The sequence below is a fragment of the Podarcis liolepis genome (assembly GCF_965112155.1).
Source record: "Podarcis liolepis genome assembly, chromosome: 15".
Taxonomy (NCBI): Eukaryota; Metazoa; Chordata; class Lepidosauria; order Squamata; family Lacertidae; genus Podarcis; species Podarcis liolepis.
Window position 1 is genome coordinate 22,723,701 of NC_139566.1, and position 26,165 is coordinate 22,749,865.

Sequence of the window (26,165 nt, forward strand, 5' to 3'; positions counted from 1 at the left end):
GAAATGCACATTTGCTAAAATAAATGAAATAGATGAGTTATTTATGCCCTGCTTTTCAGCAGAGGATTAGACCAGAGAGCAGCTTATAATTAAAATCCATATAAAGATATAATTAGGGGAATGGCAGTGTATGTAGTGAGTCTCTGTTGACACCCTCCAAATTCCAGCCTCTTTGCTCCAGGGGGAGAAAGGGCGCAGAAGGAAGTTGAACTGGCCAGCTGCTGACCCTCAGAAACAGCCATTCTCCAGAGTCTTCCTTCTGTAACTCCTATGATTTCTCTTTCTTCCTCTCCTTTTTCTCCCTAATTTTTAATTTGTTCATTTTTTGAAATGTTCATATGTGTTCCACCCTGGTGGTTGAGAAGGAGCTTGGATCTCTTTTTTTAACCCCCCCCCCCCGACTCACTGTGATGTAAAAAATAGGGTTTAGCTTTTCACCTTCTCTGATGAAATCGATTCTCCCCTTAGTAGTTGCGAAAACCTTTTTGGTGGTTTGATCTGCTGGTTTTAAAGCATTTTTTTGCCCTTTTGCTTCTCCCCAGGTCCCAGTTCTCTCCACAAAGGGAAACCGCTGCAAGAGAATTCTCCAGCCTGAACGGAGAGGGGGCTACTTCTCCATTTCCATCAACGGCTGCAATTTGTGAAATTTCCTGCTGGTTGGAGCAGGGGGGCTTCTCTTACTCCCCTCCCCTCTCTCCGTACCCCCGGCTCCCGGACAGGTGATGCCGTAAAGCGTGGACAAAGTGTGGACATCCTCGCTTTGTAAGGTGGCTGGCCTCTTCGGTTCTGGACGGAGAAACATTTGGCCAGCTGCCATGTGGACTTTCTGGGTCTTTGGGGTGGCCTGCATGGCAGCCGAGGGGGCCAGCGCAGTAGGATATCCCAATAGCTCAGAGGACCCCAAGATCTCATCTTCTCTTCACTTGGACACCAGTGGACAGCTCAACAGGATCCTGAGTTCAGGACGAGCTGTGGACGTGAGTAGCCGAAGGGGCAGAAAGAAGCCACCCAAATTGCTGTTTGGTTGACTATTTGCATTTATTAATTGCTTGCCCCCACAGGGAGTCTCCAAGCAAAAGGATCAGAGTTTCCTTATAAGGATGTAGATCCTTATATTACTCTACAGGTTGCTAAATTCCTAACAGCCGTCCTCTCGTACAAGAGACGGAATGGAATGTTAGCTGATTATTGATAGTTATAAGAATTTTCGATATTGACATCAGATATTGATTTTAGCGTAGTGCCTAAATTTTTAACCTTAATCTTAAATTTTTCTTTTGAATTGCCAATATTTGTCCTTTTGAGCTGTGAATTGTGTTATATTACTTGTGGCTTGTACGAGACTGCTGTTTTATTTGATTTGTTTTGTGTGTTGTGCTTTATGATGGGCGTAAAGCCGAATAAACATTTTGATTTGATTTGATTTGATCAGAGTTTCCTGGGAAGAGGCATTGATTGTTAAAGCACTCTGGGAATTGTAGTTCTGGGAGGGGGAATAGCCTCTTAACAACTCTCAGTGTGACTTTCCATAAGTCTTTGGGGAAGCCACAGCTTTAAAGCTCTGGTATTACCGTGGTTTAAAGGGAGGATGTGAATGTGACTTGGGTTTCTTCAGCAAGCCTCCCAGAATTTTGGAGATCCTAAAGAGATTGCCTTCATTGACATTGTGTTATGACTGGAACGGGGCTCGGCCCTTGCCTAGCAAGGACACCTAGCTGAGCTCAAGCCTGCTCAGCCAGTGAAAATGCTTCTGAAGGGAGCCAGGAATGCCTGTTTGTGGCAGAGCCGGTTATTTCACTCTGCAGCCGGAGGGCCTGCCCCATAGATCTCCTTCCACCCTTATCTTGCAAGCCCAGATCCGAATTAGTCCTGACTCCTGGCCTCTCTCTACTCGGAGCCAAGCTGGGGGGTAGTTCTGCATGTGTATTATAGTAGCCCTTCTCAGGGATGGTATGAGAAGGAATGCATTGAAGAGGACCCCTGTGGTCCTCTTTCATCCCAGGGCTGAACTACTGCATTGCACTTTTATGTGGGCATCCCTTGAAGACTGTTTGGAAGCTTCAGCTGGTGTAGAATGCAGCAGCCTGCCTCATAATGGGGCTGGGCAGCCAGGAACACAGCATGCCAGCGTTCTGGGGTCTGTCAGCTGCTCCTCCTGTGCTCTCCTGGGAACAATCCGAGGTGGTGGTTTAGCTCTTTGCAAAACTGCGGGACCCAAATGCTAACTTGGTTTCCTAACTGTTGGTGTTCGCTGTTAACACCTTTCCCCCTGTTCCTAGTTCCTGCTGTAGTTTCATCTGGCATTCTTTTATAGCTCTGGCATTGAGTGGAGGGTTGGGCTGGATGGCCTCTAAGATCCCAAATGATCTAAAATTATCAATTCACCTGTGAAATGTGCAAAAAGCTTGGGGAAGAGAGGTTGGCACTTCTGTCATTTTCTTCCTTGAGAGCCTCTCCCAAGCAGGGCAAAAGGATTCAGATTCAGATTCCCCTTTGTCTTAGGCCCTCCTATGGGCCTTTTTATTTTATTTGTTATTATTTTTTGACTGATTGATTAATTGATTGATATCCCCCCTTTTTCTCCAAGGAGCCCAAGATGGCGTACATAGTTCTCACCTTCCTCACTTAATCCCAACAACAACAGCCCTATGCAGTAGATTTGGCTGAGAACACAGCAGGAGCCTAGGAAGCTGCCATAAACCAGACCATTGCTCCATCTAGACCAGCTGGCAGCAGCTTCAGCCAGGGTTCTCCCCCAGCCATACCTGGAGATGAGAGATTTAAACCTGGGACTTTCTGCCTGCAAGGCAGATGCCCTAACCAAGATGAAAGCAGACTTAACTTTTATTTATCTGTACGTTTACGTTTCCCGTTTTCCTCCAGCACACTCAAGGCAGCATGCACCCATCTCTCTCCCGTGTAGTATCCTCACAGCAACCCTGCGAGGTAGGCTTGAGAGGCAGAGACGGGTCGCCGAGTTAGCTTCACTGCCAAGCGGGGATTGGAAACCTGGTCTCCCAGGTCCAAAATCTGACTCTCCAACCACCGCGCCATGTTGGCCCTCCGTAAATAAATGATTGGCAGTGACTGGACCCTCACGGTGGGATTTCTGGTCTCTTAATTTTATTTTTTATTTTTGTCCCTCCAGTGCAGAGAAGTGGGGAAGGAAAACATCTCCAGGCGCTGCTTCTTCATCCGGAACAACCCAGACTGCCAGATGGATGGCGGGTTTCTCAACTACCTCAATGGAGCTTTCTGCGTTTTCCCTGCTGCTCTTCAACCTCTTGCAGTGACCCTCTATGTAAGGACCAAAGTAGAGGAATCTGGGTGGGTGGGAAGGGATTTTAGGAGCCCCCCTTAGTATATAAAAGTATATTCAAATATATAAAAGGATGTCAACTATATAAAAGGATGTCCAAATATATAAAAGGATGTCAAATATATAAAAGGATGTCACATAGAGGAGGGAGAAAGGTTGTTTTCTGCTGCTCCAGAGAAGCGGACACGGAGCAATGGATCCAAACTACAAGAAAGAAGATTCCACCTAAACATTAGGAAGAACTTCCTGACAGTAAGAGCTGTTTGACAGTGGAATTTGCTGCCAAGGAGTGTGGTGGAGTCTCCTACTTTGGAGGTCTTTAAGCAGAGGCTTGACAACCATATGTCAGGAGTGCTCTGATGGTGTTTCCTGCTTGGCAGGGGGTTGGACTCGATGGCCCTTGTGGTCTCTTCCAACTCTATGATTCTATGATTCTTAGTTGTGTTGCTGGTTGACTGCAGAGTCTGGGAGATGTCATGAGGTCCTCCTGACTCCTCTGAATATCAGTTGCCGCAGGAGGGGAGAGTTATCTTGTGCTCAATTCAAAAGTGTTAGTGCTGACCTTTAAAGTCCTAAATGACATCGGCCCAGTATACCTGAAGGAGCGTCTCCACCCCTATAGTTCAGCGTGGACACTGAGGTTCAGAGCTGAGGGCCTTCTGGCAGTTCCCTCACTGCGAGAACTGAGGTTACAGGGAACCAGGCAGTTGGAAGGGGTCCCTTCCAACTCTACAAATCTATGATTCTATCTAATCAATAATGGGAACTGTTATTGACCAGGATTCCTATCCCCATGGAGGAGATACATAGGTGCCCCTTTGGGCTAGTAATTGATCAGTTGTATGACAATTGGACAAGCTTGCAAAGATATGTAGAATGTGTGCTTGTTTTGATCTGTTTTCAGTTTTATCATTTTATTAAAAAATGTTTTGTGTTTTTTTTGTAAACCACTTTAAGGGGTTCCCCCCAATTAAGTGGAGTGTGTGTGTGTACGAAATAATTAAGAAATTGGGGGAGCATGCTGAGCACATTGGTCTGTCATATGTGTCTGAGCACATAAGCTCTGTCATGCTTAGCAGACAGAGTTAGCCTGCCTGTTCTTGGCATCGGCATGTTCAATACCAAATGTCTGAAGAAGGATCGGAAGTTGAGTTTATTTGTGATGACCACAGCTCAGTCGTTGGAACACCTGCTTTGCATGCAGAAGGCCCCATATTTAATTCCTGGCATCTCTAGGTAGGACTGGGGGAAGAGCCACTGCTAATCAGTGCAGATAATCCTACGCTAGATGGCCTGGTGGGTCTCACTCTGTATAAAACAGCTTCCTGCACTCCCAGAAGTTGACCCAGGGTTATATTAGGTTCTGCAACAAGTTAAATTAGTATTCTGCAATTAAATATAAGATAAAGGGAACAGACTGACACCTGTTCTGAGAATTTAGGGTGCAGCTGAGTACTAAGAGCGTTTTAAGTTCAGGAGCAGATTGATTGATTTATTGAGACTTTGGAATTATCAGAACTATGTACAGTTTTTTGAAAAACATTTTGTTCAAGCCACAGAATGTTTTGGAGCCCTTCCCTTTCCCCCTGCTTTTTCATGACTGGAATTGTCTCTGGGTTTCCCGCAGGCTCTGTGGCTGGCTTATCTCTTTGTCATCCTTGGGGTCACAGCCGAGAAATTGTAAGTAACAGCAACGCCGGGTGTCTCTCGCTTCCTCTTCCGCCGCAAGTTTTTAAAAGGCGGCTTCCTAGCCTTCAAATGGGGGGAAGGGCCATAACAGGATATAAGGCTATTTGGAAATGGGATGCTGTCATTCAGAAATGGTTCTCTCTACTTCCTCTCCAGTTTGTCATTCATTCATATTTTATTATTATTAAGTGCATGCTGCTAAAAAATAGTCGCAAGACTCATCTGCATCGTGCATTTAAAAGCACTCTTCTGCCATGTTAACAAGCATGGCTCCCCCCCCCCCCAAATAATATTCCTGGGAACTGTAGTTTGCTCCTCATGTAGACTGGGCCTGACTCTTCCCCCCTGAAGAGCAACTCCCCTTGTCGCAGGAGCATGACTCAGTGGCAAAAGTCCATTCCCCTTGGCCGTCTCCAGGTTGTGTTGGGAGGGACCTCAGTCTGAAATCCTGCAGTGTGGACAATACAGAACCAATAATGGGACTCTGAAAAAAACCAGCTTCCTATATTCTTCATCAAACTTGTAACCTTTTTTTCTTTCCTTCCACCCTTAAGCTTCTGCCCCAACTTATCTGCCATCTCCACCAAGCTGAAGCTGGCACACAATGTTGCAGTATCCTTTGGTGAATTTGTTCTGGGTCCTCAGAGGCACCAGAGAAGGGTGGAAAAATGGGGAAGCTCATTGGGTCTTTTCAGTCTCCTGTTATCTAACCCAGGGGTGGTCTGTTGCTAACAGGTGGAGGAACATGGTGAATTGAACCCCCCTCCCCGGCCCGGATTGCGATGGTTTAATCCAGAGGTGGAAGAATCCTTTTTTTCACATGGGCAACTTCCCAAGGGCCACATGCCAGGGGTGGGCGTGGCCAGAGGCAAAAAGAAGGCGGAGCATCAGATGGGCCCCTTAGCCCAAGGGTGTAGCCAACATGGTGCTCTGTAGTTTTTTATTTTGCACTGCAACTCCCATCATCCCTGGTCTTTGGCCATGCTGACCCCAAGGCTAATGGAAGCTGGAGTCCCAACAGCATCCAGAGGGGACCATGCTGGCTACCCCTGCTCCCGACCTTTCTACAGTATGCCCCATACCAGCCAGGGAGATTTCTACAGCAGCACATTCCTCTCCATTCGCCAGACAGGCAGGCACCAAAGTTTCGGCCAGGCACTAAATCCTTTGGCAGGGAGGGTGGGGCACACAACAGAGCTGGTGGTGCGGTTCCTGGGAGAGTCCCAAAGGCCAGATAATGCCTGAAGGACTTCCTTTGCCCCCCTTGGCCTGAGATTTCCCACCCCAAGTTTAATCTGTTAAAAGGTGTGGTTTTTTTATCAACTGCAAAGCCCTGCGCTGGGTACTGAAGGGCATTGCAAGTGTGGCGTACTGAGTTGAGCAGAACAAAGGGCGAGAGGTGTTGGCCGCGCCGAATTTTGGCCTCGCACAAAATCTGAAAGAACAAAGCCAACGCCCTGGGATGAGGCCCATTCCCTCCACTGGGCCCGCTGTCTCCATTTCTTCCTTAGCCCTTTCCTTCATGGTGTCACCTTCCTGGCTTTTGGGAATGGCGCACCCGACGTCTTCAGCGCCGTCGTGGCTTTCTCCGACCCGCGGACAGCGGGCTTAGCTGTTGGAGCGCTGTTCGGTACGTGTAGCCAGTCATAGCATGACCAGCAGGGCCTTGTCCAACGATCATAAAGATTGCCTGGCTCTGTATGGCAGAAGGCCGTCTACCAAGTATCCTGGCCCTAAGTGGTTCAGGGCTTTCTGTGCTAACAGCAGGCCCTTGATCGTGGCTCTCTGATTGCTTGGCAGTCATGCCTTGCCAGTCTTCCAGCTATGTGGGAACTTACCCTTCCTTTCCTTTTCTCCAGGTGCCGGTATCTTTGTCACCACCGTCGTAGCCGGTGGCATAGCCCTGGTGAGGCCGTTCACTGCGGCCTCCAGGCCGTTCCTCAGGGATGCCATCTTCTACATGGTCGCTGTCTTCCTCACTTTTGTGGCCCTCTACTTTGAGGAGGTCAGCCTGGCAGAGGCCCTGAGTGAGTATATATCAAGGGCCAAGGGAAGCGAGTGCCATCCTAGCCCGGGCAAAAGGTCCCTCTAAGTCCCAGGGCGTTTGGGAACCTGTGGCTTTCTCCAGTAGTGCAGCTGATAATCGGGAAATGACCAGAGTCCTAGTCCAGCCGCACCTGGAGGGTCTCAGGATTATATATGTACATTCAGGGGTGGGGCAGCACCTACCTTGACAGCAGTACATGCAGAAAGGATCTAGGGGTCTTAATAGACCTCAAGCTTAACATGAGTCAGTAGTATGATACAACAGCAAAAAGCAGCTAAGGCAATTCTAGGTTGCATCAACAGGTTTCTAGTGTCCAAGGGAAGTAATAGTCCTACTCTAGTCTGTTTTGGTCAGACTTGACCTGGACTTCTCTGTCCAGTTCTGGGCACCCCATTTTAAAAAGGATATTGACAAGCTGGGACATGTGCAGAGGAAGGCAACCAAGATGATCAAGGGTCTGGAAACTAAGCCTTATGAGGTACAGTTGAGGGAGTTGGGTATGTTTAGCATAGAGAATAGGGGACTGAGAGGTGTTTTTTATATTGTGATTTTTTGTTGTTGTTGTGAACTGCCCTGAGATCTATGGCAGTATACAAATTGTTGTTGTTGTTAATTAATTAATTAGTTAATTATTTGAAGGCCCATCAAAAGCAAGCTGGTTTTCTGCTGCTCCAAAGGGTGGGATCCGAACCAGTGGATTCAAAGGGAGATTCTGACTAAACATTAGGAAGAAATTTTGATGCTAAGAGCTGCTCAACAGTAGAATGAACTACCCTGGAAGGTTTTGGACTCTCCTTCACTGAGGGATTTTAAACAAGTTGGATGGCCATCTGCCAGGGATTCTTTGGCAGTGGTTGCAAGAGCAATGGACAAGATGAGTGTTGGGGTCCCTTCCAACTCCACAATTCTATTATTTGGCCTTGTTCTCTCTGAGCTGTGAATTGTAGTTTATTGCACATGCTGAGAGTTATTCCCCTCTCAAAGGGTAATAAGAATATCTTGGCACCCTTAACAAACTACACCTCCCAGGATTCTTGGGGGTGGGGAGCCATGACTGTTCTAAGTAGTATCATAGGGCCTTAAATGTAGGTAGGATTAGGACCTCTACATTGAAAACATCCTTTCCCTCAAAGAATTCTGGGCACTGTAGTTTATTAAGGATTGCTGTGGATTACCCTTATTCCACCAGGTGAACTACAGTCCCCACAATTCTTTGAGAGAAAGGATGTTCTTCGGATGTGCTCTAAAAGTAACAGTGGGTACGCAGACAGGGGCCTGTGTTAAATTGTGTGGTGGTGCAGGATGAGCAGGGCAAACGGGCTGTTGTGAAGGGTTGGCTTCCCCTGCAGGTTACCTCTGTCTCTACATCTTCTACGTCCTGACGGTCGTCGTCTCTACGTGGCTCCACAAGAGGCAGCGGAGGGAGAGGCCGGGCCCTTCTAGCCCTGCAGAGCCAGGTGAGGGGTGCAAAGAGACATGTAGGGAAATCCTTCTCTTGCTTTGCATGCAGACCCTCCCAACCCTTATACAGTGGTACCTCAAATGCCTTGGTATTCAAACAACTTGGAACCCAAACACTGCAAACCCGAAGTAAGTGTTCCGGTTTGCAAACTTTTTTCGGAAGCCGAACATGCTCTGTTTTGAGTGTTACGCTTCCAGTTTGGGTGTTACGCTGAGATCTGTCTGGTTTTGCTATTTATTTTGCGTTTTTGTTTTTGCGGCTCTTTTTGTTTTGTTTTTGTGACTGTGTGGAACCCAGTTCAGCTACTGATTGATTGTGTGACTGCAGTACATTGTTTATTGCTTTCATTGTATGGCTCTATGGTCTCATTAGATAGTAAAATTCATGTTTAATTGCTCTTTTAGGGGTTGTTTTTAAAAGTCTGGAACGGATTAATCCATTTTGCATTACTTTCTATGGGAAAGAGCGCCTTGGTTTTGGAACGCTTTGGTTTCGGAACGGACTTCCGGAACGGATTAAGTTTGAGAACCAAGGGACCACGGTAACTATTCTTTCCTCTCCTCTTCTTGCTGCAGAGCTGCCAACAGACTCTGAAGATGGGGACACTTCGAGCGCCAATGGAGGCGAATACGGTGAGTCACATTTGAGCCCGTGTCTCCCAAGGGCTGAACAGATAACGCACCAACTCTTACGACAAGTGCTGCAACCCTTTGATCAGAAGATCAAAACTAAGTCAGGTTTTAAAAAATAAAATAAAATAAAATAATTTGGTTTTTCACATTAAAATTTTAAGGTCATATATCGAACATAGATCCATAAAAACAAGATTCCAAGGAATCTCCTGGACTCCCATCCTCCCCTTTGTGGGTCCTGTTATTAATCATTTCCTCCTGCATCTTTCATAATGATACAAATCTTTTACATCTCCATTGTATCTAGAATTCATCCTTAAACAAGAAGTGATATTCCAACTCTACTGACAATTTTAACTGTTTGCTAACAGGTTTCAGTTAATGCATTGGTTGGAGGATATGATCATAATTAAGGGACCTGTGTATTAAGAAAACACTAGCTTATTGCTTGAAGCTTTTTTTAAATTCTGGTGTGTTACTGTAATAGGGGATGGTGCCAAAAACGATAAAGATGAATGTCTTTTATTATTCAGGTAGGTAGCTGTGTTGGCCTGACGCAGTAGAAATATATATTTTTTAAAAAAATTGTCCAGTGACACACAAAAGCTTATACCAAGAACAAACTTAGCTGGTCTCTAAGGTGCCACTGGACAATTTTTTATATATATTTCTATTTTATGATGATGATGATGATGATGATTTTAAAAGTATGGTTTTCATTTGTGGACCATCTTTGCTCTATTTCTCAGCCTATATTAAGGTGTTTGGCAGTCCGCAAATTTTGTTTTAAATTTCATGGGTCATGAGGCAGGTGATAAAACAGCCCTCCATGCATAGAAATTATTTTTTTGCGGGGGGCAGTGTGTACTCCCCCCATTGCCCCATGATCCAGTAATCTCCCAGTGCCTGCACATTCAACATGCGTCGGAAGGAATTCTGTGCATGCATCCTGACTGGGGCTCTGCAACCATTTGCACGTAGAACAACTCCTGCTGTGTGCTGAATGTGTGTGACTGGGGGGAATGACTTTGATAGCTCTGCAACCTCCTCCACACATAAATAAAATTTCTGTGCAACCCTCCCTGCAAACATTTTCCAATCGGCTGACAGCTCTGTCAGTTTCTCCTTTCTGGGCCGGCTCTATCTATCTCACTTTACCCTCTCTCTGCGCATAGGGGAAGAATACCGACCTTTGCTGCCTTCAGAAGAGAGCACCCTCCAGATTCTGACACACTCTTTGAATCCTCTGGATTACCGAAAGTGGAGGAGGAAGCCCTGCTATTGGCGGCTGCTCAAGATCTGCAAGGTTACTCTCTTTAAATGCATTTTTATTTTCTATTTTTTTTACTTCCATCAATTTATTTATCTCAGCCAGTGACCAGCATTCAGAAACGGACTTTGCACCAACGAAAAGAGACGGTGGAAGAAGAATGGAGAAAATTTAAAAGCTATCTTAAGGACTACTATAAACTTAATGAAGGTTAAAATGTTGTGGTTTCCAGAAACAAAGGGGTACAGGGATATAAGGTTAGAATATAAAAGAGGACTAACACGATAGAGATTGGAAAGTAACAATTGGGAGTTGCTAGTTGAATTATGGACATTGGGATGCAGAGAGGGGGGGTATGGGGAAGTCTAAGAAAAGAGGTTTATGAAAATAGGTTTGAAACTATACGTGTATGTTTGTCATTTTAAGTGTTTGTTTGTCTTTCTTAAAAAATTTGTAAAACCAATAAAAATTTTATAAAAAAAAAACAAAAACAGAAACGGACTTTGCACAAACATGTACAATAATACCGAACAAAACAACTCAAATATGAGTCACCCTATTCCCCTCGGAGAGCTGCTAACAACTCTCAGGGCACCTAACAAACAACAGCTCCCAGAATCCTTTGGGGGAAGCCATGTTTAAAGTGGTATCATGGCGCTTTAAATGTTTGATGTGTGAATGTGGTGTCCACATTTAAAGCACCTCCGAAGTATGCGCTCTTTCTCTCAAAGAATTCTGGGAACTGTAGTATTACCCCTCGCAGTGTTACAATCTCCAGAAACCCTTGACAAATAGCAGCTCCCAGAATCCTTTGGAGGAAGCCATGACTGTTTAAAGTGGTATCATAGTGTGAATGTGGCCTGAGCCTCATGTCCCTCACACTGGGACATTTCTACTTCCACTATTCTCCCTTCTTCCCCCCACCCCAGTCTGTGAAGCTCTTGTCTGAGGAGAAGGTTGCTTCATGGCTGGCGGCAGTGAACAACCGCCTAAAGTCCAACTTTCACACCCATGGTCTCTGAGGTGTAAAGGGTCTGCAGACGGTATCACAACCACTTCACTTTTCTGGTGGCTTTTGCGTGTCCCTTGTGACATGCATGAAACAGCACAGAAGTTACCTCAGCATAAAATAACAGACTAGACATTGATGATGACAGTTGTGTGGGAACCTTGGCCAGAGATGGAGGAACCTGCGGCCCTTCCCTGTCTCTTGGCCGTAACTGGAATGGGCTGGTGGGAATTGTGTCCTCTACTCAGTATATTTTTGGACTCCTCAAGTCCTCCATCTTTGCCCCTAGGCCAGAAGTGGGTAGACTCCAGGCGTGACAGATTACTTGGGCCACCGTTGGGTCTATACATATGAATTTTAATTCATGTTTGTATTTACCCCCCTACCTTTATTGTGATAGACATCTGAAGGCAGCCCTTTTCAGGGAAGTTATTTTATGGTTGATGTTGTATTTTTAGTATTTTGTTGGGAGCCACCCAGAATAGCTGGGGCAACTCAGATAGGCTTCTTCTTCTTCTTCTTCTTCTTCTTCTTCTTCTTCTTATTATTATTATTATTATTATTATTTATTTATTCACTGCTTTTTTCTATAAAGAAAATGTTTAGGGATACTCTCATTTTCCTACTCATATTGAAATACTGCCCCTCAATGAGGCCAAACTTAAATTCACAAAATATTTAGGGGTATGCGTACCCCCAGAAAAAAACACTGATTATTGTTATTAAAAACATTGTTTAAAAACATTAATTTTTGCCTATTTGTATCAAGCAGGCACCTTCACTCTACTCTTTTAGGCACCTGCTAAAAAACATTTCAAGGCAAGCCTATCTAGCTATCTAGAATGCTGACATGTGGCTTAGCTTGTTATTTGCTGATTTTAATTCTTTGAATGTTTAAATTGTTGTTGTTTTACTAAATTGTTGCTTTTAAGTGTTTTTATTGTTTTAGTCATTATTTTTTAAAAACCACTTTGAGGTTTATTAATTTTTTTAACAGTCAATTTAATTAAATAATTAAATAACAAATTTGAATTTTTAAAAAGGCACCAGAAAGTCCCGGCCTTTGATATTCCCATTTATGCGGATGTGGCAATCGCCTCCACATGTTATATAGCACTTTCACCCACCCCCCGTTTTCTCTCCTCCCCAGCTGCCAGTGGAGTTTGTGCTACTGCTGACTGTGCCCATTGTGGACCCTGACAGGGAAGATCAGAACTGGAGGCGGCCCTTGAACTGCCTTCACCTCCTCACTGGGCCCCTTGTCTGCATCCTCACGCTGAAGTCGGGCACATGTAAGCACCCGTCTTTCCTCCCAAGGGCAATGTGGCCCTTTGATTCCCTTTTTGCCCTTTGTGTATTTGTAGAGAATGCTTGAACAAGGGTACAGTCTAACGTGGTGTAAGGCTGCTGCCGAAGCGTTTTGGGCCACTTAAAGTGATGTATGAATGCATGTTGTTACTCCTTCATTACTCCATTGTTCATCATTACTCCATCAGCCATGGGTAGGCAAACTAATGCCCGGGGGCTGGATCTGGCCCAATCGCCTTCTCAATCCGGCCTGCGGACGGTCCGGGAATCAGCGTGTTTTTACATGAGTAGAACGTGTCCTTTTATTTAAAATGCATCTCTGGGTTATTTGTGGGGCCTACCTGGTGTTTTTACATTTGTAGAATGTGTGCTTTTATTTAAAATGCATCACTGGGTTGTTTGTGGGGCATAGGAATTCATTCATTCCCCCCCCCAAAATATATATATATAGAGAGAGAGAGAGAGAGAGAGAGTCCGGCCCCCCACAAGGTCTGAGGGACAGTGGACCGGCCCCCTGCTGAAAAAGTTTGCTGACCCCAACACCACCCTCCCCATTTCAAATTACAGGACTGAATCAACCCCGTTGAATATAAGAAGGCTAACTTAGTGTCTCCATTCTCTTGCTCTCTTACAGATGGGTTTCACAAAATCCACGGGGTCTTCCCAGTTTGGGGCCTGGTGGTCCTCCTGGGGGCTGCCTTGGCTCTTGTCATCTTCTGCACTACGAGGAACGAAGAGCCACCCCGATATCACTGGGTGAGCACCATTCCTCAAATCTCTCTCGTGAACCTTTTCATCCTGCACCCAGAGTGGTTTAGCAATCAGTCCCTTTTCACAGGGAACTCTCAGAATTGTAGCTCTGTGAGGAGGGGATAGGGGTGGTGGTGTCTCCTAATAACTTTCAGCACCCTGAACAAACTGCAGCTCCCAGTATTGTTGGGGGGAAGAAGCCATGATTGTGTAAAGTGGCATCATAGTGCCTTATAAATGCTTGTTGCAAATGTGCCCCTTGTCATGTTCATTTCAATGGGTCTTCTCTGAGTAAATCATACCTTAATACAGTAAGCTCACAATTTATTTATATTTTATTTGTGCGCATTCAGCTTTTACACACTTGACCCAAAAAAATATTTTTTTAAGAGAAAGAGGGCTGAAAGGGGGCAGGCATCCAGGAAATAGGACTTTAGAAATCTCACCTGCCACTGAACTCCGTGTGTTTTGGGAATACAGTGGTACCTCTGGATATGAACTTAATTCATTCTGAAGGTCTGTTCTTAACCTGAGGTACCACTTTAGCTAATGGGGCCTCCTGCTGCCGCCGTGCCACCGGCGCACGATTTCTGTTCTCATCCTGAGGCAAAGTTCTTAACCCAAAGTACTACTTCCGGGTTAGCAGAGTCTGTAACCTGAAATGTTTGTAACCCTAGGTGTTTGTAACCCGAGGTACCACTGTAGTAATGATAATGATAATAAAAAAATAATTATTTATACCCCACTCATGTGGCTGGGTTTCCCTAGCCACTCTGGGTGGCTTCCAACAGTATATTAAAAACACCATAAAGCATCAAATATTAAAAAGTTCCCTAAAGAGGGTTGCCTTCGGATGTCTTCTAAAAAGTCAGATAGTTGTTTATTTCCTTGACATCTGATGGGCGGGTGTTCCACGGGGTGGGTGCCACCACCAAGAAGGCCCTCTGCCTGGTTCCCTGTAACTTGGCTTCTTGCAGTGAGGGAACCGCCAGAAGGCCCTCGGAGTGGGACCTCAGTTTCCAGGCTGAACGATGGGGGTGGAGACACTCCTTCAGGTATACTGGGCCAGTATATGCAGTTTTGGCTTCAGGCATGATCCCTGGAATGTAAACCCCACATAAATTTGTGGGCTTACTGTACCACGTATTCTGTGGGTTTACAGATAGAATAAAACAGGCGATGCAGGTTTACTGCCACATATATGGCAGCAGCCCATTTAACAGCCAGACACAACCAAGGGGTTAGATGTTTGTTGCCCCCTGACAACAAAGGAAAGGTGGCTTTGTGAAGGCCCTTGTTGACAGTTCTCTACTTCCTTGACCTCCCCCCCCACCCCAATCTTTTTCTCATGATGCCACAACAGTTATTTGCCTTCCTGGGCTTCCTGGTCAGCGCCATGTGGATCAACGCTGCTGCCACAGAGGTGGTGAACGTCTTAAGGACTTTGGGAGTGATCTTCCGACTGAGCAACACTGTCTTGGGGCTGACGCTGCTGGCCTGGGGTAACAGCATTGGAGGTGAGCACTTGGGGTCTGGTGAGGAAAGAGGCCTTGGGCATTTATGTATGTATTGCATTTATATCCTACCCTACCCCCGAGGAGGCCCACAGTCACTTACAAGCAGTGGAGGCCCCTAGAGCAGGAAAAAGGAACAATAGCCCCCTCCTGCTGCTTTTATACCCAGCAACTGGGCGTCCCTTAGACCAGTCACAAACCTACCTTGCAGGGTGGGTGTTAGGCTAAAATGGAGAGGGGGAGAAGCACATACCTCTTTACCATGGCTTTTGAAATTTTGAGATGTATATTCTTAAAAACAGCCTTGTTTTGTGATTGTCAATTGTTCTAAACTGTTTTAACCTAGTGCTTAAATTGTTTTAACCAGGCCTTGGACTGAAGAGTGGGTAATTAATAACAACAACAGCTATTTCAAAATTTAGTTCACAAAATGTATATACTGGGGTTTTTTTGCTCTGTAAGACGCACCAGACCATAAGACGCACCTAGTTTTTGGAGGAGGAAAACAAGAAGAAAATAATTCTGAATCCCAGAAGCCAGAACAGCAAGAGGGATCGCTGTGCATTGAAAGCAGCAATCCCTCTTGCTGTTCTGGCTTCTGGGATAGCTGTGCAGCCTGCATTCACTCCATAAGACGCACACACATTTCCCCTTACTTTTTAGGAGGGAAAAAGTGCATCTTATAGAGCAAAAAGAAATTACTTAATAAGAAGAAGTAATTTCTTTTTTAAAAAACAGCTTTGGGATTTGTTCGTTTGTTTTTCAATTCAAGTGGTATATACATTTTGTGAACTACATTGTGAAATAGCAGTTGTTGTTGTTGTTGTTGTTGTTGTTGTTGTTGTTGTTGTTGTTGTTATGCCTCGAGCTCCTTGGAGGAAAGGTTGGATATAAATATAAACATACCTGACAGCCTGTTTCCTCTGTGATTTTGTCTAATCCCTGCACCACCATTTCATTTAAAAAAAGAAGCCTTCTAAGTTAGTGACCCATCACCAATTCAGAATAGCTCTGCTTTGGTTATGATGGGCTGCATGACAGATCAGTCAAGCAGCTTATGCAGTCCCAGCATCCTTTTCACCCAGTTGGCCAATCGGATGCCTTTGGGAAGCCCCACAAACAGACCGCACGTATAGCACAGCTTTCTGATGGGGAAAACACCGTAGTGCAGTGGCAGGGCATCTGCTTTGCATGCAGAAGGTCCCGGGTTCAACCCCCGGCCTCTCCAGCTTAAAAGGGTTAGACAGGAAAAGGGTCTCCTCTGACCGAGGCTGCATTAGAGCTGCTGCCAGTCAGTGTAGACAATACTGGGCTCAGATGGCAAAAACTTGCCTGGTTGAAAACCGTTTCCTAAGCCTATGAGGCACTCATCCCTAGCTAGCAGGACCCGTGGTCAGGGACGATAGGAATTGTAGTCCAAAAATAGCTGAAGACCCAAGTTTGGGAACCCACCCTGACACTGTTTCCTCCCCACAAAATGAACCTGCATCAACAAATTCAATCTTTGGGAGCTAAAGTTAATATATATTGATGTGTGTTCCCCCCTTTCCCCCTTACTTGTCTTTCAGACACCTTCTCAGACCTCACGATGGCTCGGCAGGGATACCCCCGCATGGCCTTTTCTGCCTGTTTTGGTGGCATCATCTTCAGTATCCTTGTGTCATTGAAACTCTACTCAGTATTGACCCAGAGTAGATTCCAGATGTATAGTTAGCAGAGTAAAAACTTAAACACATTGCGGGATTCCCAAAAAATAGACTAGAGGCAATTAGTATTTCATCCAGCAGAGCTTTACTGAAGGCAAATGAGCATAATGGTCACAAATCCAATACATTCAGGATTGGCACTGTCCATAAGAAATCCAGTTGCAGCAGACTTAACTTAAACTTACAATAACTTATAATAAGTCTAAACCTTAACACTAAGCATACTATGTACAGAACACCACACCAGAAGGAAAGAGAGATCGAAGGAAAGAGAGATAGAGAGAGACTTTTATAGTCAGCATGACCTTGACACAGAAGAGATAGCAGAACCAGTTTAAGCCAGCTGTACTCAGCTTCTCTGAAGGAATAACCCAAACATCATGAACCTTCTGCTTGCTTTTTTCACACAGGGAAGCTTCCAGAACCCTCTTGAATTAAGTAGAATTAGGAAAGATCTCTGCATGTTTCCTCCTTTTGCCCTTGTGTACGCAAGCTGAATGCCCAAAGAGGGTTTATCCTTGGCTCTATAGGCTTCTCGCTCTTACAATTCTCACGCAAAGAGTCTTGCTGCATCGGACCCATTTAGTCAGGTGCCTTCTTGATCAGCCATATCCCTCTGGGAAGCTCATGAGCAGAACAGTGGAGGCAGTACCCCCCAGTCTCCTGTTTGTAGGAGAATAAATGTGCTCAAGAGGTATTCTGCCTCTGGATGGGGAGGTTCCATTGAAGCTGCCCTGGACAAACTGTTGCACGTAGATCCTAGGTCCGTGTGCCTTCATCAGAGAAAGTCAGTGGATTTTGCTTGCTGTGTTACAAACCAGTGCCTGGGGCTTCCAGCAGCAAGAAGCCAGCTGGCTCAATTTCACATCCACTCCTTGCGTGAATTTGCTCTCAGCCTGGGTTTGCTGGCTAGGTCCATTGCCTCTGTGGGACTGGGGAGAGAAGGGAGGACAGCCGGTCACTGATTGATTGCTTTTCCTGGCCAGATTGTCTCCTAAGAGAGCCAGTATGGTGTAGTGGTTAAGAGCGGTAGACTCGTAATCTGGTGAACCAGGTTCGCATCTCCGCTCCTCCACATGCAGCTGCTGGGTGACCTTGGGCCAGTCACACTTCTCTGAAGTCTCTCAGCCCCACTCACCTCACAGAGTGTTTGTTGTTGGGGAGGAAGGAAAAGGAGAATGTTAGCCGCTTTGAGACTCCTTCGGGTAGTGATAAAGCGGGATATCAAATCCAAACTCCACTTCTTCTTCCTGAACTTTGCCGGCAGATATGCTCGTTGGCGTTGGACTCGGCTGCCTCCTTCAGATGACGAGCAGCAAGCTAGTCGTGAGGGTACAGACGCTCTCATTGCCATTTCTCCTTCCACTCGGGGGCGGTGGGACAGACCTGCATTCCTCCAAATGCTGTCAGACTCCCAACTCCCATCAGCCCACAGCCAGCATGGTCAATGGTCATGGACGATTGATGGTTCAAAGGCAGCCCTAAGTACAGTGCATTGCAGTAGTCTTCACCAGAGCATAGACAGCTGAAGACAGGCTGGCCATGTTCATGTCCAACAGTCAGGGATGATGAGAGATGTAGCCCAACAACATCTGGAGGGTACAACTTGGGTAGCTGCTTTACCCTGAGTCGGCCCATCTATTCCAGTAATGTCTACACTGGCTGGCGGCATCTCTCCAGAAACTAGGAAGTCTTTCCCAGCTCAACCTGGAGATGCCGGGCTTTGAACCTGGGACCTTCTGCATGCAAGGCAGATGTTCTACCACTGAGCCACAGCCGTTGCCCACTTTAGCTGTCCTGTGTTAGGTCTAGTCCTGTCCTCCATGGCATCTGGTGTGCTCACTCCCCTTTTCCGGTCTCCCCTTTGCAGCTGGAATCCGAGGGCCTTCTGGTGTGGATCCTGGCCGGCGCGCTGGGCCTCAGCCTGATCTTCTCCTTCCTCTCTGTGCCCGCTCAGTGCTTCCATCTGGGGCACGGCTACGGCTGCTGCCTCATCGTCTACTACCTGGTCTTCCTGACTGTTGCGCTGCTGACGGAGTTCAGGGTGATCCGGCTTGCCTCCATCTGAAGAAGACATCTCTCATGGTGGACCTCCTTCTGACGTTATCGCGGAATGGTGATGGGGTTGCAAATGTCCCCCTCTTGCGACCGAGCTGCTCTACTTGAAGACAGTGCCTTGCAACAAGCACACCCCCCTGGCGAGTGCCCATAGGGACCTGGTTGTCAGGTTTGACTGTTACCCACTGCTCGGAGGGAAGCAAGACCACAACTCAAACCTCAGAAACTTACGCAGAGCCCCGGGCAAGCTGTTGTTAGGTTGCTGCGGTCTTGTGCCACCTGCGTTTAAAGACCTATATTATAAGTCAGGGATCATTTGGCCTTGGGGACAGGCCATCGGTTCCCCCAATCAGTATTAACTTTTCTTATAAGGAAAGGCATTATTTAGGTTTTAAACAAAAGCTTTTTTAAAAAAAAGAAAAGAACATTGTCAGGTTTTTTGGGGATGGGTTCTGCAAGGAGTGGTTTTTAGATCCCGTCTGTGTTGAAAGATGGTAAAGCATACTGCTCCCAGTATGTACTGCTTGTGGCTCTTGGTTTTCTCAAGTTTCGGTTGGAAACTGCAAATTTACAACTAAGAGGTATTGCATTAAAAAAAAGCCATGCACACAACACCCTTTTATTTCCAGTATCCAGCAGTGAGTTCCAGGGGCGGATCTACAGTCGTACCTTGGTTTTCGAACAGCTTAGTTCTTGAACATTTTGGATCTTCAACGCCGCAAACCCGGAAGTGAGTGTTCCGGTTTGCAAACTATGTTTGGAAGCCGAACATCCAGCAGGGCTTCCGCGGCTTCCAATTGGCTGCAGGAGCTTCCTGCAGCCAATCAGAAGCCACATCTTGGTTTTCGGACGTTTTGGAAGTCGAATGGAGTTCCGGAACAGATTCCGCTCAACTTCCAAGGTACAACTGTACTATGAAACTAGTGAAGCTTAAGTTCCAGGGCCCCTAATCGCAGAGGGGCCCCTGAAATGACTTTAATCCACATTGCTTAACATTTTCGGGTTTAAAGACCCAGTTTGAGTCACCCAACTCAAATGGATTAATTTTTTGTTGTATATATTTCAACAGTTCCAAAGTTTGAGAGTCGGTAGCACAGATGTTCTACAGTTGGAGTGAAAGGGTACAGCAATTTTAAGCAAAACTGAGATTTAGTAGTTAATGTATTTTTTCCCCCTTTAATGTGGTGATCTCTCATGGACCAACCCCATTGAAGAGATAACAGTGGTTACCCAGACCTCCTTGCTGGTTGCGAAGGGGTCCCCATGACTGCAGGCAGCCCAGCTGAATGTCACTGGTGGTCACTGAGTGCTGCGAGTTTTTTGGAAGTGGGATGGAAAACATGGGAATGGACTAGAGGCTGGAACAGGAGCAATCCCAGGCTGCAACGTTGTAGTGGCTTCAGCAGAAATGCTCCCATTCGCTACCCGAATTCACACACCACACATCTAAAAGCACTATGGTGGCACATTTAAGCAGTCATGGCTTCCCCAAGAATTCTGGGAGCTGTAGTTTGTTAATAGTGCTAAAAGTTCTTAGGAGAACCCCCTATTCCCCCCCCCCCCAGAGCAACAATTCTGAAAGCGGTTTAACAGTCAATTCCTCTTCCCAGGGAAACTTGGGAACTGTAGCTCTGGGAGTGGAATAAGAGCCTCCCCACAACTTTCAGTACTCTTAATACAATTCTTTGGGGGGGGGGCTCCATAACTGTTTAAAGTGGTATCGTAGTGCTTTAAGTGAATGGTGTTAATGTGGTTGTTGTCTGGCAAATGGGTTTGGTCAGTATTTCGTGCGCCCCCCCAAACCCCCCTCTTTTGCCAGATGTGGTCTAAATGCAAGGGTGCCATAGCTATTCCACTTTCCATGCTCATGAGTTTCTGGCCTCCAAACTTGTGTGTCGTTTCTGGTTTCTGCCACAACTCTCACTAGGAACGTTGGATGCCTTTTTCTGCCTTTCAGAAAACGTATTTATTCTTGGCCTCTCCCCACCACCCCTTCACTATTGTGCCAGGAAACTTCTTGGCTTTCATATCCAAGGCTGCATCTGCACAGAAGTAGACCCGTTGAAGTCATCAGACAGAACTTACTTAGCTCCATTCATTTCAATGGGGCTGCTTTCAGTAGAGCTGGTGTTGGATGCAGCTGCTTATATCTTTTGACGTGCTCAGAGACATTCCTTTAAGAATATCTGGGCGTCTGAAACACCCCAGCCTTTGATCATTTCCATTCAAAAAGCGAGGAGGAATGCTGGCTGAATCATTAAGGCTGCAGTCCTAACCTCATTTTACCTAGGAACAAGCCCCATTGAATTAAGACTTACTTCTACATAGACATGGATCGGATTGCACTATTAACTGCTTTGTTCTCTGGAGGATTTTTGGGGAGTTGGAAATGATGCCCTTTGAGAACTCAGACCATAGCCCTGGGTACAACTGCAGAAGTTGTGGCATCATGAGCATGTTTGCACAACCTGAGGCACTTGTGTGTGTTGTGGCCTGCTGTGTTATTGTCACTCCCCTCCCACACACACATTTTTGCAGCAAACCCGTTTTATTTTGTTTCATTCTGGGCCGACAAAATTGTAAGCGGAGTTTGCACAAGTGCATCTTGCTGCGTGTGATTTGCTGATTCGCTGCTAATTTCCAGTCAGTTTCATCCTGGGAGGCAGAGGCATGACAAGGCAGTTTTGTTCCTGGGATCAGCGCTTGACCAACGCGCTGCAGGATCACACAAGCTTTTCAGCTCCTGTGTTGAGCAACAGGGAGTCTGGGAGCCTTGCACAGTGGCCAGCTTGGTTAATCCACCCAGATGGTGGGTCTGGACAAAGATGTCCTAAAAAGCTTTCCCCTGTCCCACTGTTCCTCAAAAAAGGGCCCTGCCGGTTCCTCTCCGTTGGGCAATTCTGTCTGCTGGTATCCGATCTCAGAATGTTTCATTCATCAGTGTTTGGAAACCTAAAACTTTTCCCACTACCTTGTTTTAACTTGCCTCATTCAGAGTGACACAATGGGACAACCACAGAGAATGTCTCAATGGTTACAGCTAGTAGGTTCTTTGGAGGTGCGGAACTGGACATGGGCAGTGCTTTAAGTCCTGCTGTGCAACACAAGAACTCAAAGGCAAAAGGAAAACTGGATAGCAAACACCATCCAGCTAACTTAGGGTGCTTCTGAATACCAGTTGCTAGGAAACCACAGGACAGAAAGTGCTTTCATGCTCAGGTCCTGGCTGCCAGTGTCCCACTGGGACATCTGGGTAGCCCTTGATGCTATACTAGATATGCCACTGGTCTCATCCAGCAGGCTCCTCTTATGCTATTTTACTCATAAGTATGTTCCTTGGCATTCAATTAGTATTTATGGTCTGTGGTTTGGGAATACAGTCATACCTTGGTTCTTGAACTTAATCCATTCCAGAAGTCTGTTTGACTCCCGAAACTGTTCGAAAACCAAGCTGCAGCTTCCAATTGGCTGCAGGAGCTTCCGGCACTCAAGTCGAAGCCACGTCAGATGTTCAGCTTCCAAAAAACTTTCGAAAACTGGACCACTTTCTTCCAGGTTTTAGGCGTTCCAGAGCCAATTTGTTCGACAACAAAGCCATTTGAGAACTAAGGTATGACTGTATCCATTTCCAAGAGTTTCTCTGTGATGGGGATGAAGGAACCTGTGGGTCCTCCAGGTGTTTCTGGACCTCAACTCCCATCATCCCTCTCTGCTGGCTGTGCTGTGAGGGCCTGATGGGAGTTGAAGTCCCAACAGCCTCTGGAAGGCCACTGGTTTCCTCCATCCCTGCTCTAGGAAGCCATCTCACTAGTATCGCTATTAGGTTTAAATGTTACTAACTAGAAGCAATAGACTCAGGTGGTGGGGTGGGGGACGACCTCTGGTCCTCCGGCTGTCGCTGAACTACAACTCCCATCAGCCCCTAGCCCAATGACCATGCTTGCCAGGGCTGATGGGAGCTATAGTTCAGGTGTGTCTGAAGAGCTAAAGGTTTCTCACATCTACAATAGACAAACTCATATATTGGGAAGAAGCTCTTAGTGGTATCACACTCCATTTATTCCTTACATTGGTGTACCTGCAAACTACAAATTTTATCACTTGATGAAACATCAGCAATTTTAAAGATGTTTTAAAATGTATTTAGGTGTTTTTTAAAAAGGATTCTGAGAGTTAAGGGGGAGAATAGATTAAATACATAAATTTTTATTACAGTAAAATTTATCATATTTAGGAAACATCCAATAATGAACTTAGTAGGGCAAATCTTATAAAGTCTTCTTCAACATGTGCCAAATACATTTCAGAACAAAAGGTCTGCAAAGGTCTAAGATAGCATCAGGGAAACTAAATTACTTTTAGGGTCCACCTTATTTTTATGATTGCAAGTTGTTTAAATATGTTTTTAATTGTGTTTTAATATTGTAACCCTCCCAGGGACCTTAGGGTGAAGGTTGGGAAGAAAATGAATAAATAAATGTGATTTAGTTCTCTTTAAAAATGTCAGCGTGTCTTGGATAAATAATGACAAGCTGATACCAGTAGGCTTTGATTCAAATTTAACCTTCTCAAGACTTTGCAAGTTAATGCAGACATTTGGTAAGGCTGAAGTTTGCATTAGCATAATTAGGACTTATTGAAAATTGACAGTTTTTTTCAAGATTGATGTTTTCAAAGGAAGTTTTGAAGTCTTTTGTCCTCTATAAAGTTTTGTATGCAAGAGCCAAAACCAAGGTTGGGTTGGGTTTGCTTGTTTGTTTATCCTGGATTGGTAGGTGTTTTTTTGTTTGTTTTAAAAATGTTTTTAGCTATTTGTCATTTTCTTTGTTTTACATGACACCATTGATGGAAGACATTTGTGGTGGAAAGTATTTGGCATATTCAAAACGTATACCATACAGGATTTATTACTGGAGTGTTTATCTGCATGGTGACGATTTTATTGTAACAAAGACATCTGTATTTTTATAATATTTCCTCCCCCTGTGATTTTCATTGCCAATTTGTTTTATAGCAACCGTTTTGTACCTCAGTTGTTCTGTGCTCTTAAGCTCTGTGCACCTTCAAGTAGAAACATTCTCCGTTCTGAAGAGTTTTGCCAAGGAATCCTTCTGTGTCTGTGCAAACCCTATGCAGAAATTATCACATATAACCATTACCCAGAAACAAAGTCACTACAGGGTTGGCAAAGTGCTCTACGATAGGGTCCCTACTATGCCTACACTGTAGCACCATGGGAAATTAAAATGGCTGCCTACCCATCTGGTTTCTCAGGGCAGACATTACTGCCGACAGATGCTGATGGAGCCCTGATAGCTGCTCCAGGGTACCAGCTGGTGCAAATGGCAGCCTGTAGTCGAAGGACAGAAAGCTGGAAGGGTTTGCTGCTTTTATGTCAGTGTATACAAAGGCTCTTAAATCTGTCAGCTGGGAGAATCCCGAAATAATGGTAGTAGAAATCCCGAAGGAATCCCGATTGCTGCTCTCCACGCAAATTTATTGTTTTTGGTGGGAGGTTTGTATTCAATGAAGTTCCTGCTCAGAGTAGGCCCAATGAAATCAACCTAAGTTAGGTATGTTCATTAACTTCAGTGGTTCTGCTTTCTGCCACCCAATGTTTCATCCCCACTGCATTCTGCTGTATCCCAAAATGGCAAATAGAGGACACATTTCTAAGTTGGAAGCTAAGCGACAGCAAACTTCTGTTTCAGGTCACATGTCCTCACCACTAATTGTAATGGATGCTTGGGAGATCATACTTTTAAAACCTCTCTCGTCTTATGTAGCAAAGTGTAGCTTCGGACAAGTGTTGTCTCTATTTAACAAATCTACCTCAGAACGATAACACTGAAGAGAGAACTCGCCCTGAGCCATCGCTATGAATAATAATGGGTATAAGCTGTTACAGGGCTAGTTTGAGTGGCCAATTCTATTTGCTTGTTTTTAAAAACCTACTGGAGGCAACTAAGCAGATTTTGGCCAGCTCTTTTTGTTCTTTCCCTTACAACTGCGAGAAAGCTGTGCTTGAGGAATCTCCTTGGGGAGTGGGTTGCAAAAATTGCTTTGTTATATGAATTGTTGGTGCTGGGAGCCAGAGATTAGGGTTATTATACGAAGCCAAGAGTTGCTGCAATTAACTTCTGGACCATGAACCCAAATGGATATGAGTTGTGTGCATCATTAAAAGTATACACAGCCAGGTTTTTTGAAGGAAAGTAGCCAGTGGTTTCTTGAACGTTGCTTGCTATACTAAGGAATCTCCTTCGACCTTAAGACTTAACTGCATATCAGGCATTTGCATCAGGTGCCAATACATGCAGTACTCTCCATTCCTGTTAAACCCTTTTCTCTGCTCAGCACAGCATAACATCTGGTATGTTAATAAAGGCAAAACGCAATTACTTCTTCTTGTCTTCAGTGCTGTACTGGGGCTGGGGAACTTCAATGCTAGAGGCCAAATCAAACCTCTCTCCGGTCCTCAGGAGTTTGTCCAGGCCACGCACCTCACTTTTACCACAGTTCCAACGCTGAAAGAGGATTTATGTGCAAGGAGTATGCAAACCATCAATAGTGTGTTGTGCATCAGCATACAGTCCAGAATTTCTCTGATGAAAATAAGTATGTCCTATTCCATAATAGTTTTTTTATTTAAACCCTGTCCATCTGGGTTGTTCCAGACACTGGGTGGCTTCCAACATATATTAAAAACCATAAAACTATACAGGGCTGCCTTCAGATGACTTATCTCCTTGGTAGCATAACTTCGGATGACTTATCTCCTTGGTAGCATAACTCCATACCCTCCAACATTTCTCTGATAAAATAGGAACTTCATAAGGGGGAAATGGGACATTCTGGAATCGAATCAGAAACCAGGACGGCTTCTGTAAATCCGGGGCTGTCCCTGGAAAATAGGGACACTTGGAGGGTTTGCATGAGCACTGTGGAGGAAGCATTACTCTCCATAAAATGCCTAAGCTTGCTTAGTGGTGCTACTGTACAAAACAAGAATTGAACAGCCCTTGCTTTTGGCTTACAAACTAGAGGCAATGACCAAAAACCACCTCCAATTTAGGAAAAGGGGGAAGGGTGGGGGAAACAGGTTCCGTAAGGAGAGCCAGGGTGGTGTAGTGGTTAAGAGCGGTAGTCACGTAATCTGGGGAACCAGGTTCGCGTCTCCGCTCCTCCACATGCAGCTGCTGGGTGACCTTGAGCCAGTCACACTTCTCTGAAGTCTCTCAGCCCCACTCACCTCACAGAGTGTTTGTTGTGGGGAGGAAGGGAAAGGAGAATGTTAGCCGCTTTGAGACTCCTTAAAGGGAGTGAAAGGCGGGATATCAAATCCAAACTCCTCTTCTTCTAAATGTAAGCAAACATGTAAGCAGATGGAAGGTGAAGGGA

At 45.4% G+C, this 26,165-nt stretch overlaps 1 protein-coding gene across 1 annotated transcript; it reads left to right on the forward strand.

Annotated features, from left to right (window-relative positions):
• On the forward strand, positions 1 to 25,167 carry SLC8B1 (solute carrier family 8 member B1). Its single transcript, XM_083478972.1, has 15 exons — positions 1 to 977; positions 3,149 to 3,301; positions 4,947 to 4,999; positions 5,563 to 5,620; positions 6,533 to 6,638; positions 6,868 to 7,035; positions 8,405 to 8,512; positions 9,093 to 9,149; positions 10,325 to 10,455; positions 12,579 to 12,720; positions 13,371 to 13,492; positions 14,850 to 15,003; positions 16,569 to 16,649; positions 17,974 to 18,038; positions 18,577 to 25,167. Exons 1-15 carry the CDS (start codon positions 816 to 818, stop codon positions 18,772 to 18,774), a joined length of 1,758 nt encoding a protein of 585 aa, XP_083335098.1. The 5' UTR covers positions 1 to 815; the 3' UTR covers positions 18,775 to 25,167.
• Positions 25,168 to 26,165: the final 998 nt, after the last annotated feature.

Excerpts from the sequence above, each read along its gene's own strand:
- SLC8B1 (XM_083478972.1), top strand. The coding sequence starts at position 816 with ATGTGGACTTTCTGGGTCTTTGGGGTGGCCTGCATGGCAGCCGAGGGG. Across the intron at positions 978-3,148 it reads GTTCAGGACGAGCTGTGGAC|TGCAGAGAAGTGGGGAAGGA; the intron begins GTGAGTAGCCGA and ends TTGTCCCTCCAG. Across the intron at positions 9,150-10,324 it reads CGCCAATGGAGGCGAATACG|GGGAAGAATACCGACCTTTG; the intron begins GTGAGTCACATT and ends CTCTGCGCATAG.